Genomic DNA, 20,267 nt, shown 5'->3' with positions numbered 1-20,267 from the left:
TTACAGGAATAGCTATTTAGGGAAGCTTTGCAAAGTGCAAGCTTCAATCGGTTTCGTATATCTAAAATGGTAAAGTGATTTATCAAAGTCTTAAAAGAGCAGAATCAGGATGGAAAATTTGGGGCGAGGGGGGAATTACGGTATATATATTGTTACTTGAGCTGCTCTCTTCAACACACCTATACAGTAGTAGATCATGTGATGCCCCGGAAATTCGTATTTATTTTCCGAGGATTTTCCGGAATCTAAATTATGGTTATTGGATGGTTTCGTGGCTCGTGGATGGAGCGGAAGTGTTTCGAGCGAATAATTAATTGAAGAATATGGTTTTAAGGGGGTTGCCTAAGGTTGACTTTTTATACGTTGGGATTCTCCGAAAACTTCCTTCACGAAAGTTGTAGAGCGCGTCGATACAAGTTCGTGGACATGTGGAACGCGAGAATCGGAGTTCGTATGAAGAAGTTATGGCCATTGGAAGAAGTTTCCATTTTGGTATAAATAGGGAATTTCCGAAAATAATTTCATAATTTTCATATTTCCTTTTTCGGAAACCCTTTTCTCTCCGTTCTCTCTCCTCAGCCTCCGTGCGACCCGACCCAAACCCGGTGACCCGACCGAAACCCGGTGACCCGACCCGACTTTTTCAGCCGTTCCCGACGTCCGCCGGCGACGAAACCAACGCAGACGTGATCGCCACCATCTCGCCGTCCTCCCTCTGGTGCTTGACGGCGACGGAGACCATCGGAAAGTGGAGATCGGAGGAGCTACAGTAGACGTAGTCGGATCCTGTCGGATTTTCTCAGTTTCCGGCGACTCCTCGGCAGATCGTTCTCAGTTTCGGAATCTCCTCCTCCTTCTGATCATCCTCATAACCACCTTGTAGGACGATTTTGCGTGTGTAGTGGAAGATCTAGGTTTGAAAATCTACGGTGCACAACGAATCTGGGGTTTGATCAGACGGCTGCGATTGGCCGATCTTGCAAGCTTGATCTAGGACGATCTAGGCCGAACCAGGCTTAGCTCCAGGTATGAAAGTTGCTCTACTCATCATGATGAACATTTCTGGTTGGCTTGATTGTTGTGGTGTTGAGTTTTGGCCGATGGTAGTTGTGGTGGTTGCACCGCCGATGACAGGACCCGCCCCGGATTTCACCCCGAAATCTGGGGTGGCCCTGCGGGGCCCACCTTAGTGATAACCTTACCGAGAACAGGTCGAGTCACCCCTAAAGTGGACTACCCAGAACAGTAACCCACAATAGATCAGAGCCAAACAAAGAAGTGCGGAAGCTATTCGTCAACTATGCCTCGAACCACGTACGCACGACCTCAACTAATAACGCCTGCAAACTGGGCATTAGAAACCGAAAGGCCCAGGGGAAAGTAGATGAAAAACGTTAGCGTGAGTGGACAAAAATAAACAAATTATCAAGAAAAAGATTTCATACTTTCCCACATTTATTTCTTAAAAAAAAATTCCCGATGCATGCAACATTTATAAAACGTATGTCTTTAAAAACTCGGAGTCTCGTGAAAAACCATACCAGTCCCCGCTGGCTAAAAGAATCGGACTAGCCCCGCTAGTCAAGTAACAAATAGTAGAATATGGGGAAGGGACGTCACCATACGGGTAAAGGAGCCCCTTAGGCTCAACCTACCCTCGACTACCACTCACACATAGATTGTGTGAGGAGGAGAACTAATAACCTCGACTGCCACCCACGTGAGGAGGAGAATAAATCACCTCGACTGCCACTCACAAACACAAAGTAAGTGAGGAGGAGAATAAGCTACCTCAACTGCCACTCACAAACGCAAAGTAAGTGAGGAGGAGACCTAATCGAATGACCCGAGTATGGTGAGAAAATCATTCAAAATCCATAAAATCCGAAAGGCTTTCCCAACATCTCACGAGAAAACAAATAAATATTCCAATGACGTGACCCCGCACGCCAAATACTCTCAAATTCAGAACCAAACCCGGAAATTAATACGAGCCCAAATTCCTTCGGAAAAATCTCATTTTCAATAATATTCCAGAATATCTCTAACTTGACTACTAAATATAATATGTAATCCAAAAATCATCTCTGTAAAATAAGTCGTCGAAAAATCTCGTAAATCATATTTCCAAATAATAATCATATATCCCAAAACCAATTCCGAAAGTCATACCGAAATAAATCATCATTAAATTCCAAAAATCAATTCATATGCTCGGAAAGTGATAGGTTAATTAAATAGAACGTACTTTAGTAAATAAATGCATGCATCACTTATTTAAAAGCAAAGGTCCACTCACAGTACTATTGGGCGACCACGCAAACGAGTTCCTTCATCGAGCAATAGCTCGGTACGTCGTCCTGTACACAATTATGTTTCCGTAAACGGCAATCCGATAAAATAAATACGAACCTAAACGAAACTCGAAAATCTCATTCTCCATTACTTCTCAAATTCCACCCAAATCTCTTCCACAACACTACTTCTTCAATTACATATTCCACAATGAAAACGAGGGAAATCCGACGGCCGGATTTCCCACAATTCCATCACAAAACTCCAAACTTCGGAAATTCACAAACAATTCCAAACTCCTCCAAAATTCACCAAACTTCACATACAAGCTCTACAACAATATACAATTTAATGGGCTAAAAAATGAAATTAAAACACTGCCATATAAGCCTCCACGCGCCACCAACAGTGGCAGCGCGTGGGCCCCACGCGCCGGCGGCCACCACCTCTGATGGCCACCAAACTCCGGCACTAGCATCTACACAACAAGCCCAACCAACTTCCCAACTACAACATCATCCAATATTACCTCGAAGTGGTCGAATCAAGCTGGTGAAGGAAAGCCCCGAAGCCTCAAGAACCCTAGAAATGAAAAATCATCAATTCGATATCTACACTGCAAATTGGATTGAACAACCTTAGGGGAAATGATCACCATCAAAAACCGAACCTTCGATGCTAACCTGGTGGCCGGAGGTGGCCGGAATGGCCGGAAATCGGCGAAACCCCAAAACTGCAACCGGAGCAAACCTAGCTTCGATCCGAGCTTTTCCGGCCAAATCGTCGAAAACTAAGGGCACCAGCGTGACCAGGGGGAGGAGGCGACCCTGTGGTGGCCGGCTTTCTGCCGGGTGATGGCCGGACGGCGGCCAATCGAAGGGAAGAAGAAGGATCCGAAAGGGAAAGAAGAGAGGTCGGGGGAGAGGAGAGAGAAGGTAGATTTCCGGAAATGGAAATCTACCACAGTAACTTTCTATATATATAGAAAGTTACCATGAACAGTAACATTCACATTTTCGCTTATAACTTTCGCATACGAGCTCCAATTTTTACGTACCACATATGCACGCGCTCGGTTTAACATTCTCTACAACTTTCATGAAGAACATTTTCTCAAATTTTGACCCGAACAAAAAGTCAACTTTTAGGGCCACTAAAAGTATCGAAACAAAGTAAAAAGTGAAAGTAATTGTCGTTTACTGTCCAAATGACTAGTAAACTAGTAAATTGAGGTACGGGACGTTACAGCCGACTGTGGCGGCGTTATGGTGGCCTTCCGGCCATGTAATGGTTAGTTTCTGGTATTGTATATCATCCACTCGTCGATACGAGCGTTTTGATATATAATACGCAATTTTTGGAGATCGTATGAATATATTGTGATTTTTACGGTTTCGGACCGTTTGATGCTTCGATCCGTGAGGATCCGAGCGTCCGATCGACTTGTGGTTTGGACATATCGATTGTAGAAGTGTTCCGGAGACATTGGGTGGTCTCGGATGTGGTTTTGCCTTGATTGGCGTTACTTTGGGGATTTAGTTCAAAATAGGGATTTCGGACTTAAATCGTTTGTGAATCGTTACTGATTTGAGGTCATTGGTGATTAGGTGCTTCTAAAGATGAATTGGACGAGTTGTTGGTGATAGTTTTGGTTCGGTTCTATATAGAAGACGCAGCGGGAGTTTCAAGGTGAGTAATCTCACGAAGTTCATTCACGAACGGGAATACCTTATTGTTTTGAGAGTTATTAGTTAACTGCAAACTATAGTTGGTATTAGTGGTATTTTTGAGTAGATGACTATGTGTGTATATATATATTATGGGATGTATATATATACATACGTATTCATGTATTAGTAGATATATATTTACGTGAAATATATATGTTTTGGGTGGTTTGTGGATTTATGAAAACAATATGCATGAAATGATGCTTTTTATTGTTTTGGGGTGTGGCTTTTGGAAAACAAATGATTTGTGGAAATGATTGATTTCGATTTGTTTTGAAAAGCGTTGAGATTTGGGTATGAAAGCAATAGGCATGAATTGATGCTTTTTATTGTTTTGTGTTATGGCTTTTTTGGAAAACAATGATTATGGAAATGTTGATTTCGATTGTTTTCAAAAGCGTTGCGATTTGTGTAACATTTTGGGTCCTGTGCGACTCCTTTAATGTTTTGCTCCAAGGGACAGTGCGGCCCGAGGATCGAAGGTCTAAGACCTTGGGCAGAATATCAGGTGACCACGTCTTTGGCCAGACGAGTGGTTACGTTTTCAGTTAGAGCTCTAATCTGTCTACCATATAGGTAATTCATGGGGTAACGGGAATTGGTTATTTACAACTCATGACATTACGTATTTTTAGGGAACAAGTTGTGAGTTGCTTCCTTATTAATGGTTTTTAAGGGGACAAGGTGTGAGTTGTTTTCCTTATTAACGTTTTGATAGAAATCAAGGTGTGAGTTGCTTTCTATGGTACGATTATGGTACATTTGATAGGAAACAAGGTGTGAGTTGCTTTCTATGGTACGCTTATGGTACAACTGATAGAATTCAAGGTGTGAGTTGTTTTCTATGTTTTATTGATAGAATTCAAGTGTGGGTTGTTTTCTATGTTTCGTTTTAAAAGGAAACAAGGTGTGAGTTGCTTTCTTTTATTTCGATTTGAAAGGAAATTAAAGTGTGAGTTGTTCTCCTTATTTCGTGTTTTAAGGAATCAAAGCGTGAGTTGTTTTCCTTGTTTGGCGTGAGTTGTGCATGTGTGTTTTGAGTTACTCATACGGGCTTGCAAAAGCTTACCGGGTTTGTTGTGTGACAACCCGGTACACTATTCAAAAGGTGTAGGGGTTAATTCTGCAGGTTAGGATAATCAAGGTTGAGGCAGCGAGCTAGCAGCTTTACGGTAGGAAACCATCTTTGTGACTTTACCGTTATTTGGACTTCCGTTGTAGTGAGCTCTGAGGAGAATTTACGTTTTATCTTGTTGTTGACAATTTAATTCGTAAGCTTGTGTAATATATAACTCTATGGAGCGAGTGTATATTAACTTTGAGGGTTCAGGGCATCAATATCTGTGTAAGTTAAAGGGAAAAAAGATTCCAGGTATTTTGTATTGATGACTGGACGTTCACACATATATAATTATGGGGTTATATATATCGATTTTCATGTGTGTAAAATCAGGGGCGTGACAGATCAACTGTAGAAGCAGCAAATCTGGAATACCGTAACGTACAGCAGCAGTCAAGATCTCTAATGTATTTAATGTAGCTGTAGTACTTGACATTTATATTTAGTTTTTACTAGAAATTTTGCCCGCGCTTTGCCGTGGGATTTAGTGTTATGAATTAGAAGCCTTGATTGAGCTAAAGTAGATCTTAGTATCAGGGGACATCATTAGTTTGATCTCCATTCAAATTGAAACTTAAGGTCAAATTATTTCATTCAGATGTTAATATACTAATACACAAAATTTAGAAAGAAAAACGTCACTCAAGAGCAGAATTTTAGATAACTGAATTTTAGCAGCTACTTCTTCTTAAACAAAGCTAAAGCTTCCTTCAAAAATTGACCAAAATCTTGGATCTTTCCTGAGGTTCAATGCATCATTGCCATTTTGAAGTTCTACCAATCTCTGTCCCTGCAAGATGCATATTTGACAAATTTTCTCAATCTAATATGGAATTATAGCAAGAGCTAGAGCACTGTCTTCTTCGATTTCTGGAAGTTGATATTAAACACCAGAACTACGTACTTTGAATTGATTTAATGCTACTACTGAATTATAAAGTGAGGGTATGAGATGAAGTAGTACATTACCATAAGTGGAATCCATGTATTACAGGCATGAACCTTTTTCTTCTTCTTACCCAAAATGATATAGAGCAAGTGTTAATACTTACCAAGAAATGTGGGAAGTAAGGAAATGCAGCAACATAGCTTGCCTGTCAACAAAATCTCGTGAATGATATGATTCAGTTGAAGACAGTCTGCAAAAAAATTGCATTGAGGTTAAATAATTGATATGATAAAACAAACATTTCTATCACCAAACTGAAACCATTATATGACGTCCGCAAGCCATAACCAACACATCTAACTAATTACACAGAAAATCATAATCTGAAATGGCTGCTTCTCTTTTTACAGAGATTACGAAAACATTTGTTTTTGTCTTTTCTAGTGATAAAGGACTGGCTCACTTTAAAAAGAATTTTTTGCAATGTTTTACTGTATGATTTTTGGACAACTCTTTGCCAAATAAAAGAAACATAACACTAACTCTCTTTTCTGTTTAGCATATTTTAACCAATTGTTCCAATCACCCGACAATCCTACACATTCAATAAAACGTTAAACAATTGTTATCAACGGTTAAATAAGTAACTGCCTATAGATTGCGGACAAATTTGATCAATGGTTATAATCACCTGAACAGTAACTTTCCACAGCAAAAATTTCATTTAATAATGATGAATTCAAAAACAGAGCCCCAAAATAACAAATAAAAAATTGAAAATAATAACAAAAGGTAAATCTATCAGCTTTTCCATAAAAACTATACTGCTTCTACTTAAATAAAACATTGCAGAGAAATGAGTACAATTTAAAAAATGACATTACCTTAACTAAACAGAAGGTGCTATAACAAACTCGTCCCTAACTTCTTTCAAATATCACTGATCTTGATGCCTGAAATGTAATCAAGTATATCGTAAAATCAAAAAAATTGGAAAGAACAAACCACTAACCAACAAAGTACGCCCCTTGACCTTTTCAATAATAATTATCAGCCTTCTTTACAGAGGAGGGAGGAAAAAATTAAGAGCAACTCCAACAGCGTCCCTATAATTTCTGTATTATAGGGAAGCAAAAGTAAAAGCTTTAGCCTCTTTTTATTCTCCAGCTCCAATAGATTCCCTATTTTACAATAATCTCTAAAATCTCCATATTCTTCCTTAAAATTTTAGAGTTTGCTGTAAATATAGGGAATTTGGTTTTCTCTTTCCTCACTTTCCCTAAAATAGGGATAGTTATATGGAATCTGTTGGGGCAAAAGAGGCTTATTTTTCCCTAAAGTAGAGAAAAATCGAAATATAGAGAATCTGTTGGAGTTGCTCTAACAACTGAACTATCAATAATTATGTGTATGAAAAACTGCGTTCTTATATTAAAAAGTATCAAGAAAGCAGTCACCTTTGAACCTATTTCTATGCAATTTCATTTTTGACATGTTCCTCTTGAAATCAATGAACTATTCAAGAACAATATATTACCTCCTACATACAACAACTTATACAAAGCATGACACTCAATATTATAAAGCAATATCTATACTTATGAACTTAGAAAAAAAAATGGATGCATTCATTCATTCTAAAGATAATTTGAAAATCAACATAAAAAAAAAAAAAAAAACAAAGCAGATACATGTAGCAATTAAAAAATGAACAAAAAATAAAACTCAAAGAACAAACAAAAAGATCAAAGTCAAAGCACAGTAACCAAAACAAAAATTAAGCATTACAGGAACAAACAAAAGATTTATTGAAGGAAAGAATCCCATGTAATCAGAAAGTTGATTCTGTCAATCACTACGTGATTACTATGTATGTAATTATGCTTGATCTTAGGATTAAAATGTGGATCTAATTGCAATACACATATGTATAAAGCGTGTAAATCAATACTGTGAATAATAAGAAAAACATTTTCTTCCATAGCGTTTCCGTTTATGGTATCAAAGCAACGATCTGAAACCTAAACATGAAACAAATAGACCACAACCAAAACTCCGTGGCAGGTGATGAAGATCAGAAGGTCATTCAAATTGGCACGTCTTCGAATTCACTGAAGAATACAGAACCATGGGAAAGCTCAAACCATCCGCTTTTCCTCCACCATTCAGATCAGCCTGGCGCGGTACTCGTATCACAGACTTTGGTGGAAGACAACTACACAACTTGGATTCAATCTATGAGCATGGCTCTCACAATCAAGAACAAGAAGGGATTCATTGATGGATCCATCAAGAGGCCAACTAAGAGGGTTGAAGAACAACAATAGTGGGATTGATGCAACACACTGGTGAAAACGTGGCTGCTGTGATCCATGTCAAAGGAAATTTCTGGCAGTGTTATTCATTGCAAGGATGCAAGAAGCATGTGGCTTGAATTGCAAGAACGGTTCTCGCATACAAACACTGTGCAACTATTTCATATAGAAAATGCCATTCATGATTGTGAACAAGGCAGTACCTCAGTAACATCTTTCTTTACCAAACTCAAGATTCTCTGGGATGAGAGAGACGCCCTCTGTGAAATTCCTCCATGTAGTTGTGAGACAGCCAAGGAGATAAAGGATTACATGGAAACTCAGAAGACAATATCGTGGGAATGTATCCTCTTCCAAGTGTGAATAAAGCATATTCCATGGCACTCCAACATGAGAAGCAAGCAGAGGTGTCAAGTGGAAAGGTGTTGACTCAGTCGGAAGCTGCTGCCTTTGTGGTGAAGAAAGCCAACCGTGAGTTTGAATTTGGAGAAGGTGAAACTAAATGTGAAAAGTGCAACAAAACCAATCATAGCACAAAGAATTGCAGGGCACACCTCAAGTGTACGTTCTGTAAATGGAAAGGGCATACTTATGAGTACTGTCGCAAAAGAAAGGTTGCTATGGAGGGAGGACAAGTACGTGCGAAAGGTAATCACATTGTCTCCATGAATGATAAAAGAGAGGCTGCTTCTAGTTTCCCATTTTCACAGGAAGAGTGCCAGCAGCTCATGGGTCTCCTAAACAAGAACAAAACTGCCACAGCAAATCAAGTTGGTAATGTTCCAGACTTTGATGAATTATCAGGTAAAGCATTCACTCTCTCTCAAGATGGCAAAGAAACAATATTGATATTGGATAGTGGGGCTAGTGATCACATAGTTTGTAAATCTTCTCTTATCACCTCATTGAAATCTGTTAGCAATCATTGGGTTAAGTTACCAGATGGTACCTCTGCTCAAGTCACTCGTATTGGCAAAGTAGTGTTCTCTCCTCATTTTGTCCTCCATAATGTTTTATGAGTCCCATTCTTTTATCTGAACTTGATCTCAATTAGTAAATTGGCCTTTGATTCCTTTTATATTACTATCTTTCTCAGACAAGTTTGTGTCATACAGGACCTACGATCGGGGAAGATGATTGGGATGGGAACTGAGAGGGAAGGACTCTACTGCCTCAACCCCATGCAGAAAAGTTCATGCAATTCTATTCACAGCAAAACACACATCCTCTGGCATCAACAACTTGGTCACCCTTCAAGCAAAGTATCTTTGTTATTTCCCTTTTTTGAAAATAAAGCTTGTGACACAAGCAAATGTACCATTTGCCCTTTGGCCAAACAAACCAGGATGCCATTTCCTTTAAGTACTTCTTCTAGTGAGTCTTCTTTTGATTTGATACATGTTGACATTTGGGGTGGATATCATGTTCCTTCAATTTCTGGTGCCAAATACTTTCTCACCATAGTTGATGATCACACTAGGAGCACTTGGTGTATTTGATGAAACATAAGTCTGAAACACAAAATTTTCTCATTAACTTCATTTACATGGTTGAAAATCAATTTGATAAGGGTAAAAGTTGTGCGTAGTGACAATGGTCCCAAGTTTAAGCTTGAACATTTTTATTTCTTCAAAGGGATAGTCCACCATACCAGTTGCATCAACACACTACAACAAAATGGTGTTGTTAAACGCAAACATAGACACTTACTCAATGTTGCTCGAGCTCTTCTTTTCCAAGCTCATTTACCTATACGTTTTTGGGGGGATGCCATACTCACCTCAACATACTTAATCAATAGGACTCCAACACCACTCCTCAAGGGAAAAACACCTTTCAAAAAATTGTTCAATAAGGCAACAAATTATTCTCATTTACAGGTATTTGGTTGTTTGTGCTTTGTGTCAACTCATCCTCTCAAACCAACCAAATTTGATCCTCGTTCAACCAAATGAATATTTCTAGGTTATCCTCATGGTAAAAAAGGGTATAGAGTTTATGGTATTGTCAAACACAAAGTTCTTGTTTCTAGAGACGTTTTATTCTTTGTGGATGTCTTTCCATTCCAATCCAACACCAATTCGAATTCTCCATCTCTCAAGCCTCTTTTCCCACAACCATCACAATCTTCATATCTTGATTATGAACTTCCAATTTCGTCTCCATCACGACATGAAGATTCAATCCCTGAAAATCCTCATCATGATCTTTCTTCTGCTGCAAGTCAACCACTTCCTCCTATCACCAATCCCTCTTCATCAACTGATTTAATTATTCTTCCATCTACAGATCACTCTTCTTCTCCTAATTCACATACTGAGCCTACCACCATGTCTCCTTCACCACCATCATCAATACGTTGGTCCTCCAGGCCTACCAAGACTCCATCATATTTGCAGGATTTCCATGTAGAGGCATCTCTCCCCTCTCGACTCCCACCTTCATCTTCAACGAACGTGGTTCTTCCCTCAGGTATTGCTCACCACCTTTCTCATGTCTTATCTTACGATAGACTTTCTTCTCACCATCGAGTCTTCACCACTAAACTCACAATCCACTGAGAATCTACTTCTTTTTCCCAGGCCGTCCAGAGTCCACAATGGAGAGAGGCAATGCACAAGGAGATTTAAGCACTCCAAGCAAACAATACTTGGAGTTTGGTTCCCTTACCATCTCATAAACGACCCATTGGTTGCAAATGGGTTTACAAGATCAAACTCAATCCAGATGGCACTATTAAGAGATACAAACCATGCCTAGTTGCTAAGGGATACACTATTGAAGGGGTTGACTATCGTGAAACTTTCGCCCCTGTAGCCAAACTGACAACAGTGAGAGTTCTTCTTGGTCTTGCAGCTATGCAAGGCTGGCATTTACACCAATTAGACGTGAACAATGTGTTTCTTCATAGTGATCTATATGAAGAAGTCTACATGCATATACCTCCTAGGTTCGGACGAAAGGGGGAGACTAGGGTTTGCAAGCTACACGAGTCAATTTATGGGTTAAAAACAAGCTTCACGTCAATGGTTCATCAAGCTTTCAACAGCTCTCAAGTCTGCAGGGTTCCATCAATCTTGGTCTGATTATTCACTATTCATCCGAAATCATCAGGGAAAATTCACAGCTTTATTGATTTATGTTGATGATGTAATCTTGGCAGGAAACAGTTTGAAAGATATCATGGACACCAAACAATTTCTTTCTAGTCATTTCAAGCTAAAGGATATGGGGCAGCTAAAGTACTTTTTGGGAATAGAAGTAGCCAGATCAAAGCAAGGCATTGCACTATGTCAAAGGAAGTATGCCCTAGAGATTCTTGAAGACACAGGTTTCCTTGGTGCCAAGTCCTCACGTTTTCCTGTTAATCAAAGTATATCACTCACACAAACAAATGGAGATTTACTAGATGATCCATCACAATATTGCAGATTGGTAGGGCGGCTCATATACCTTACCATTACAAGGCTTGATCTTGTCTATGTCATCCACTTACTAAGTCAGTTTATGGACAAGCCCAAGAAACCACATCTTGAGGCAGCGCATAAGGTCTTAAGGTACATTAAACAAGCACCAGAGCAAGGGATTCTTCTGCCTTCCACAGGGTCATTAGAGTTAAGGGCATATTGCGACGCTGACTGGGCTCGTTGCAAGGACACAAGGAGGTCAGTGCCAAGATATTGCATTCTTTTTGGTAATGCACCAATTTCATGGAAAACAAAGAAGCAGAGTACAGTAGCTCGCTCAAGTGCTGAAGCGGAATATCGTTCTATGGCCACTACGTGTTGTGAGGTGACTTGGTTGCGCAATATATTGAAGGATTTGAATGTAAATCATACACAACTAGTTAGGTTATTTTGTGACAATCAAGCTGCTATTCATATAGCATCAAACCCAGTATTTCATGAGTGCACAAAGCATATAGAAATCAATTGTCATGTTGTTCTTGAAAAGGTGCAAAGAGGAATAGTCAAAACAGCATATGTTCGCACCAAAGAGCAACCAGCAGACCTGTTTACCAAGCCCCTGAGTTCAATCCAGTTTGAGGCATTACTTCGCAAGTTGAGTGTAATCAACATACACTCCAACTTGAGGGGGAGTATCGAAGGAAAGAATCCCATGTAATCAGGAAGTTGATTATGTCAATCACTACGTGATAACTATGTATGTAATTATGCTTGATCTTAGGATTAGAATGTGGATCTAATTGTAATACACATATGTATAAAGCGTGCAAATCAATAATGTGAATAATCAGAAAGACATTTTCTTCCATATCATTTCTGTTTAAGATTATTAATTTTGGTTAACAAAACTGGATAACTCATTTGAAGCTATATGCAAAGCAATATCTGAGTTGACCTTTGGTCAATTGTAACAACAAATAACAACAAAACACCTTTAGTCAATTCTAAACATTATAATAATTAACTACAAACATATTGGTATAGAAAAATTGTTTCTGAACTTCTGAACTTGCAAATCAGCAAAGAAACAATTGCTTACAATTCTTAACAATGAAACCTCTTTTCTTTGTCTGCACTCCAAATCCTAATGAACTTGAAACAGATCATTAAAAATGAATGAAGTAACATGGAAAACTGGCAAATAGGAAACCTGCTCAGAAATTTACAAACATTCGTGGAGAACTCAAGTTTCGTGGCACAAGATCGTCAATCCTTATGTTTCAAGCAAGTTAATTCAGATGAGGATTCAATGATGAACTTATTCCTACTTCTACAAGAGATATTTCAAGGTTTTCCCATTCCAAATGAAGAAAGGAATCTAAACCCAAGTTTTACAAGGAAACATGAAGCCGAAGATGAGCAGAAATCTTCCCTATATAAGCGAGCACGAATTCACATGAGAAGAGAGTCTCGGTAGTACAATGTAGACACCTAAGGAGCGGAGACGACTCATGCATCTTCCCTTTCTTTTCCTTTCCATTCTTTTTATGTTTTTCCTATGTTTTACTTAGTTATCTTTTGTTAAACTTTTTCTAAGGCTAGGATGATGCCCTATCATGATTGTTTATGTACTTTGATGTTATATTGAATGATTTATAGTTTCTTTATGATGAATGAATAATCACTATTTGTATAACGTCCCGAACCTGAATTTACTGATTTACTACTCATTTGGATGGTAAACGACCTTTACTTTCACTTTTATTGTCGTTTCGGTACTTTTAGGGGGCCCTAAAAGATGACTTTTTGTTCGGATTAAAATTTGAGAAAATTTTCTTCATGAAAGTTGTAGAGGACGTTAAACCGATTTCGTAGACATGTGGCACGTTAAAATCGGAGTTTGTATGCGAAAGTTTTGGGTATTTTCGTTTTGATGGCATTTTAGTCATTTCACCTTGTCCCTAACTACATTAAATCAGCCATCTTCTTCTACTATTCATGTATTCACGTTCAGAACCAGAAAGGAAGGAAGAGAGAGAGAAAGAGAAAGAAAGAAGGAGAGAAAGAAAAGGAGATCCGTCCAAACCATCGACATTTTGGAGAAACCTCAAGGTATAAAGTTGTTCTTTACCTCATGATCTTTCTTTTGAGTATAATTTTGCATATATTGGAGGATTTTAGAGATTGAAAATCCGGCACTATTCACAAATTGGGGTTTACTGTTTTCTTAATTGTTGAGGTAGTTCTGGTTGTTTTCTGAACTTGGTGTAGTTGAGAAAAATGCTAGGAAGGTTGAGATGAAGCTGCTACCAAAATTTGGTGACAATTGGAGAAGTTGGCCGCCTCGTGAACAGTGGTGCCGCGTGAATAGTGCAGCGCGTGAATAGTGACTTAAATTCTGTGTTTAGCTAATTAAATCACATAATTGAGGTAGAGTTTGTATATGTGATTTTGGTGAAGATTGGAGGAGTTTTGAATCAATTATAAATTTCTGAAATTTAGAATTTCGATTATCAATTTACGAGAAACCGACCGTCGGATTTCTCTCGAATTTGCCCTAGAACTTGTAAATTAATGGAATGTTGTTAGTGGTGAAGTGTGGGTTGGATCGGAGAAGGAAATAGAGATGTTGGCTTGAGAGGATTGATTTTGGGATTCATATTTAATTACCGAATTGTTATTCACGGAATATAATTGTGTACAGGACGACGTACCGAGCTATTGCTCGATGACGGAACTCGAATGCGTGATCGTCGGAATAGTACCGTGAGTGGACTTTTGTTTTTAAATAATGATGCATGCATTTATTTCTTAAAGTAATGCTCTAGTTATTTATCATATTACATTTTGAGCATATAATTGTTTTCGGATTTCTGATTTTGATTTATCACGAGGAATTACTTTCATTGATGAGTTTCATGAAGTGATTATGAATTATTCCGGTTGTGATTTTTGGTTATTAATTTTGTTATGCCCGGATTCGAAACTTTGAATTATGTTGTTTTTCAACAAAGTATTTTCCATGGTATTTTCCAAAATGAAATATTAGTTCATTATTGAACTTCCTTGCTTATTCATCATTGACCCGAGAATATTTTTGGCGTATGGGACACGCCGTTGGTTTATTTATATTTTCTTATTTATTTATCGACTTTCGGATTTGGCATTGGGAATGCCTTGATGATGCTCTTGGAATTGGTTTTGTTTCGATTTATGGAGATTATGTTTATTATTATTCTCTCCTATTTATTTTTGAACTTGAGTTTATCTTGGCGTGTGGGACACGTCATTGGAAATTCTTGTACGAGAGTTGGGGAAGCCTTATGTATTTATGGATTTATATGGTTACGGATTACCCTTTTGCCATACTTTGGGTGACTATTATCATTGCTAGCATTGATTGTCCGCCTTTGTGGCGAGGTGATGGGATCACCGAAGCCCGTCCGCCTTTGTGGCGCTGGTTACTGTCTTTGTGACAGTAATGCTGAAGCCCAGTATCCTAATCGCTACACTTAGTGGCGTGTGGGTATATAACGGGAGTATATGGGAGTACTTTAGCCTGGGAGGCTATCACCCGAGCCTGGGAGGCTCATTCGTATGGCTATCATCTTCCCCTACTCATTGTATTATTGCTGGGCTAGCGGGGTCTAGTCCGATTTTCACTGTAGCCAGCGGGGCTAGTCTTATTTCTTTTCTTGAGAAACGAGATTTCCGTTTTTCATTATAATTTTCAAATGTTGTGACTAGCGAGGGTAGTCAGTGTATCGTTTTGAAATTCTTGGTTTTAAAGCTAAATGTGTTTTCTTATTGATGCATGCATCAGGTTTTTAAAGAAATAAACGTGGGAAAGTATGAAATATTTTTCTTTTTAATTTGTTTATTTTTATCCACTCACGCTAACGTTTTTACGTATTTTTCCCTGGGCCATTCGGTTTCAAATGCCCAGTTTGCAGGCTAGGTTAATTGAGGTCGGGCGTACATGGAGTCGAGGCATAGCCAACAGCATTGCTTCCGCGTACTCAATTCTATTTTTGTTTTCGTTATTATCTAGTGGGTTAGTATTGCTCTAATAATCTATGGGATCAATATTGTATTGGGGTTGAGACAATTATATGTGAATTGGAAGATGTTGTGTTTTGGGGAGCAGGATGGCTCCAGGAGAATAAGGATGGGTAATTAGAAGTGTAAATTTCCTTTTTCCAGGTTTTGGGTAGTCCATTTTAGGGGAAGTTCTGCCAAATGTTTGGAAGAATTTCTTCTAAGGTGGACCCCGCAGGGCCACTTCGGACTTCGGGTCCTGTCAATTTGAATTGATGCTTTATGTTTAAGTTCTTTGATTGCACCTTAGGGCGTTGCATATAGTAATTGGAAGACAAATTTCAAGTAGAGATGCAATATAATTTGATTAGCTTCTTGTCATTAAGTGTGGTAAATTACATTATTCCTTGAGAAAGACTAATGGTTTGCTTGATTCCCTTGTTTTCTAAAGCGTAATGAGTCTTGTATGTTAAATTTATACCTGAGAAGGATAAACTGCATAGTAAGGGTATAAGATCTTTACCCGAGAGGGAGAGAATCATACACTTAAGGAAAACTATGGTCTAGAGTACTTGAGAAGGACTTAGATACGGGAATTATCATCTAGAGAAACAAAAGAATCTGTTAATTACATTGAAACATAAATAGGATTGTTAGTGGTTGATTCTGTAACCCTAGGTTTTATCATTATTTGTTTGTTTCTTTCTTTTTTTAATTTTCACATTATTTGTTTAGTCAAAAACCTTAAAACCATATTTTCTTTAGTTTGATTGTTTATGTGTTTTTGTGTTTGGATTAATTAGGTTAGGATTTAAATTGATTATCAATCCTCAGTTGGAACGATCTCGTACTTGCACACTATACTAACAATGATTCGTGCGCTTGCGAATTTTAATTAAAATTTTACAACAGTTATTCCTGCCAAGGGAGAAGGATCCTCTGCTACCACCCCAAAGTCACGAAAGGACTGGACAGGTAAGAAGTACGTGATCTTCAATCTGACTTCAAAGCTAAGAATAGCATATTCACAGCTTTGTCTGAAAGAGAGAAACTAAGGATCAGTCATTGTGACACCGCCAAGTAGGCTTGGGACCTTCTACAAACTACATATGAAGGCAACAAAAAGGTACATGCACAAAAACTACAAAGCTTGATCAATGAGTTTGAAACTATGGCTATGGGGGATGATGAAATAGTAGATGATTTCCATGGTAGAATTTTGAAAATTGCGGTCAATGTCGAAGTTTAGGCACACCATTTGAGGAAGATAAACTTGTTACGAAAATACTAAGGGCCTTGCCAGAAAAATTTCACTCTAAGGTCACTAGTATTGAGGATTCCTTTGACATTGAAGACAATCCTCTAGACGAACTTATCGGGAATCTAAAGACCTATGAGATGAGGCTGAAACCTGAAAAGAAAGTGAAATGTGTTGTGTTTAAGGCTATGACAATAGCTGAAGAAGAAGAAGAACCTCTTGATCTTGCTCTCTTAATGAAAGAGTTCAGGAAATTTCTTAAGAACAAGAGTTCAAATAGAAATCTCAACGATTCTAGGAGAAATTCTTACCATACTAGTAATAATGATAACAATGCTAGGAATGGAAAAGGAAATGTCAAGATGAATAATCCTGGAAAAACCAAATGTTATGAATGTGGTGGCTATGGCCATATTTCTACTGGCTGTGGTAACAGGAAACATGGAAATAGCAGCAACAAATCACTTCTGTCAACATGGAATGATGATGAGTCTCAGGAAGTTGAAAATGTGGCATTTGTTTCATCTCTTCTAACTGAGGCTTAGTTTGGTATTGCTTTTGAAACCTGCTTTTGGTCCAAAAGTGCTTCCGGAGGAAGGTGAGGCTGTTTGGTAAACTCTAAAATAGTTGCTTTTGGGCAGAAGTGCTTCTGTGGGCAGCAGGAATCAAGAAGCTACTTTCAGTAGCTTTTAAAATTAGCTTTTGCGAAACGCGGATGAAAACACGGAACTGTTAATGAAATTAAATAAATTACCTATTTTGTCCTCGTTCTTTTCTAAAATTGACACTGAACCTAGTCTTTTTTTCATTCGTGTGAGGCAAAACCACCGCATTCTGCTCCTCCTCCTCTCTTTGCCGTCAAACACTTGAAATACTCATCGGAAGAAATAGAGAGAGGACCTCTGCTTCTCTTCCTTTTCTCTCTGCTGTCACTGAAAATCTGAGGAGCATCATTCTTTTCATCAGAAACTTGAGAGAGGACTTCTATTTCTGATTGTCTTCTCCTCGATCCTTCCTTCTCTACGGTCGTTGAACTGAGGAGCATCAATCATCCTCATCATAAACTCGACAGAACAGTGTTGTCTCCAGATTCTAAAGGGGGGTGAAATTTGCACCCCCAAAATTGCAAACCACACCCCATTTTATTTTTTTAATAATATTTCATCCCAAGTCTTTTTACACTTCCCAAAATGCCCTTCTTTTTGGGTCTGTTGACTCTGTTCTTCCCTTTCTCTATCCTCTCTCTCTCCGACGAAATTCTCTGAGATTAATCTCTCTCTCTCTCTCTCTCTCTCTCTCTCTCTCTCCGGCGAATACTCCCTCTTTCCACCATCACGTCGGCGAATGGAACTGGAATTGAATCTCCGACGCATGAGCTAGATCTCCGACGCACGACGCCGATTGGTAAGCCCTATTCAGTTCTACGACAACCTCACACCCAAATCGATCGACCTCTTCTCTGCCTCTTACCTCTCAATCCACTCTCTGACCAACGACCTCCTCACCTTCCTCGAGTCCACTCTCGAACCTGACTCCATCTTCACTATCGAAATCGCCAGCGACCACAATAATTGGAAATCCCGCTGCTTCGGTCGCATCCAGTTCACCACCCTAGCCCACAAAGCCAGAGCTCACAGCTAGTTGGCGCAGAAGACCAAATTACTCCCCTTAATTATTATTTTTTGGTTCTGCGTCTCTGTCGTTCCCAATTGGTTCAAGTAAATGAGATTTGAATCCGATTCTAGGGTTTTGGTTTTGATGCGTGGATGGATTGTGGATTTCAATCGATGACTTGGTTGGATTCTCAGTTGGAATGGAATTTTATTTTTAATTTTTTCTGAATTTTTTTTTGTTTTGGGTTTTTATTATTATTTTTTTTGGTTAGATCGATCCCTGTGGAGGCTATGTGCTGGTTTGTTTGGTTAAATTAGTCCCAGAGAAGAATTTGTACTGTCTGGGCAATAGTAATTGGTGCTAAAAAATGGATTTGGTTGGATTTTTGCAATTCGATTACTTTTTTTTTTTTTATGCTTAATTGCTTATTGTTCTAGTTGCTGCTCAAATTTGCTGCAAAAAATGTTCAGTTGGTGTTGAATTGTTGTACAATTTATGATTAGGTGGATGCTCATTTTGTAGAGGATGAGCTTGTGGTATATGAGCGTTCTGGACTCGTGGGAGGGCGTCCAGGCTTGGGTCATGCCCAAGAAGCCGCGGGTCGAGTTTTGGGTCCGGCAGGTAGAGTTAATGCTCTGCTTTTGAAGGTCGATTTTTTCTTCTTTGTTCTTACGGTTTGAGTTTCTTACTTAAAGTTACTGAAATTGGAAGAAAAGTTCTTGTATAGCAATGAGCAATCTGCTATTCGATTTGGGATTTTGGATTGTAATCTCCTCCCGAGTCCCGACTTTGTACTTGGATTTCGTTTCCGATTTTGCGGTTGGATAATTGGGTCTTGTTTTCAATTTTGCAGTTGGATAATTGGAACTTTGTACTCTCTGAAAGCCCGACATTTTGGAGAAGAGAACGAGAGAGAGAGAGAGAGAGAGAGAGAGAGAGAGAGGGAGAGAGGGAAACACAGACCCAATAAGAAAATCTGACTTTTGAGGGTATTTTGGGAAGTGTAAAAAGACTTGGGATGAAATATTATTAAAAAAAATAAAATGGGGTGTGGTTTGCAATTTTGGGGGTGCAAATTTCACCCCCCATTCTAAATTCTAAAAGGTAAAACCTCTTACCAACTATTTTATTGAAGTATTTGGTCTGATTTTAGATTTGATTTTTATCAAACATCAAATCTATTTGGTTTGGGATTATTATTCTGTTTTTTTTTTCCCTTTCTTTTCATTACCAAATAGCGATTTGGGAGAGTGGTTTGGGAAATCCAAAGAGCCTGAGGAGGCTGGCAGCGGAAGCGAGACCAAGGTCCTAGAGAGTTTTGATGAGCCTCTAGTGCCCACTTTTGAGTTCAAGTGATCCTTATTGCTGTGGTAAGGAAAGGACGGGTTTTTATTAGAAAAGCTTTGCTATCATTTCTATTCTGCATTTACTTCTCTGGCTCGCTCTAACTTGTTCTGTGTTTGAAAGATCAAAGCTTTGTAAACATGTTGACTGTTGAATGCTTAGACCTTTGGTTTGATGGGTTTATGTTAATTAAACTATCAAGTGGAAATAGATGTGAAGATTAAAGCTTTGTGAATTTTTAACACAGCTTCTCACTA

General features: G+C 38.7%; 1 protein-coding gene and 2 long non-coding RNA genes across 4 annotated transcripts; all 3 read left to right on the top strand.

Moving 5' to 3' along the window:
* Window positions 1-10,679: 10,679 nt before the first annotated feature.
* LOC112194638 (uncharacterized mitochondrial protein AtMg00810-like) lies at window positions 10,680-12,474 on the top strand. The gene is made up of 2 exons (XM_024334853.1): window positions 10,680-10,821; window positions 11,513-12,474. The coding sequence occupies exons 1-2, from the start codon at window positions 10,680-10,682 to the stop codon at window positions 12,472-12,474; spliced, it is 1,104 nt and encodes a 367-aa protein (XP_024190621.1).
* Window positions 12,475-13,758: 1,284 nt separating this feature from the next.
* On the top strand, window positions 13,759-16,437 carry LOC112191979. 2 transcript variants are annotated; one of them, XR_002933261.2, is made up of 4 exons: window positions 13,763-13,868; window positions 14,028-14,186; window positions 14,461-14,522; window positions 15,703-16,437. It is a non-coding gene; the product is annotated as an uncharacterized LOC112191979 (long non-coding RNA). The 2 variants fall into 2 exon arrangements; XR_002933260.2 differs by lacking the exon at window positions 14,028-14,186 and having other exon boundaries at window positions 13,759-13,868.
* Window positions 16,438-16,707: 270 nt separating this feature from the next.
* Window positions 16,708-19,715, top strand: LOC121052073. Its single transcript, XR_005807915.1, has 4 exons — window positions 16,708-16,769; window positions 16,879-16,920; window positions 19,189-19,287; window positions 19,520-19,715. It is a non-coding gene; the product is annotated as an uncharacterized LOC121052073 (long non-coding RNA).
* The last annotated feature ends 552 nt before the right edge of the window (window positions 19,716-20,267 follow it).

The sequence above is a fragment of the Rosa chinensis genome, chromosome 3 (assembly GCF_002994745.2).
Source record: "Rosa chinensis cultivar Old Blush chromosome 3, RchiOBHm-V2, whole genome shotgun sequence".
NCBI lineage: Eukaryota > Viridiplantae > Streptophyta > Magnoliopsida > Rosales > Rosaceae > Rosa > Rosa chinensis.
The sequence above is the reverse complement of the archived record's forward strand: the minus strand, read 5'-3'. Positions and strand labels throughout refer to the sequence as shown.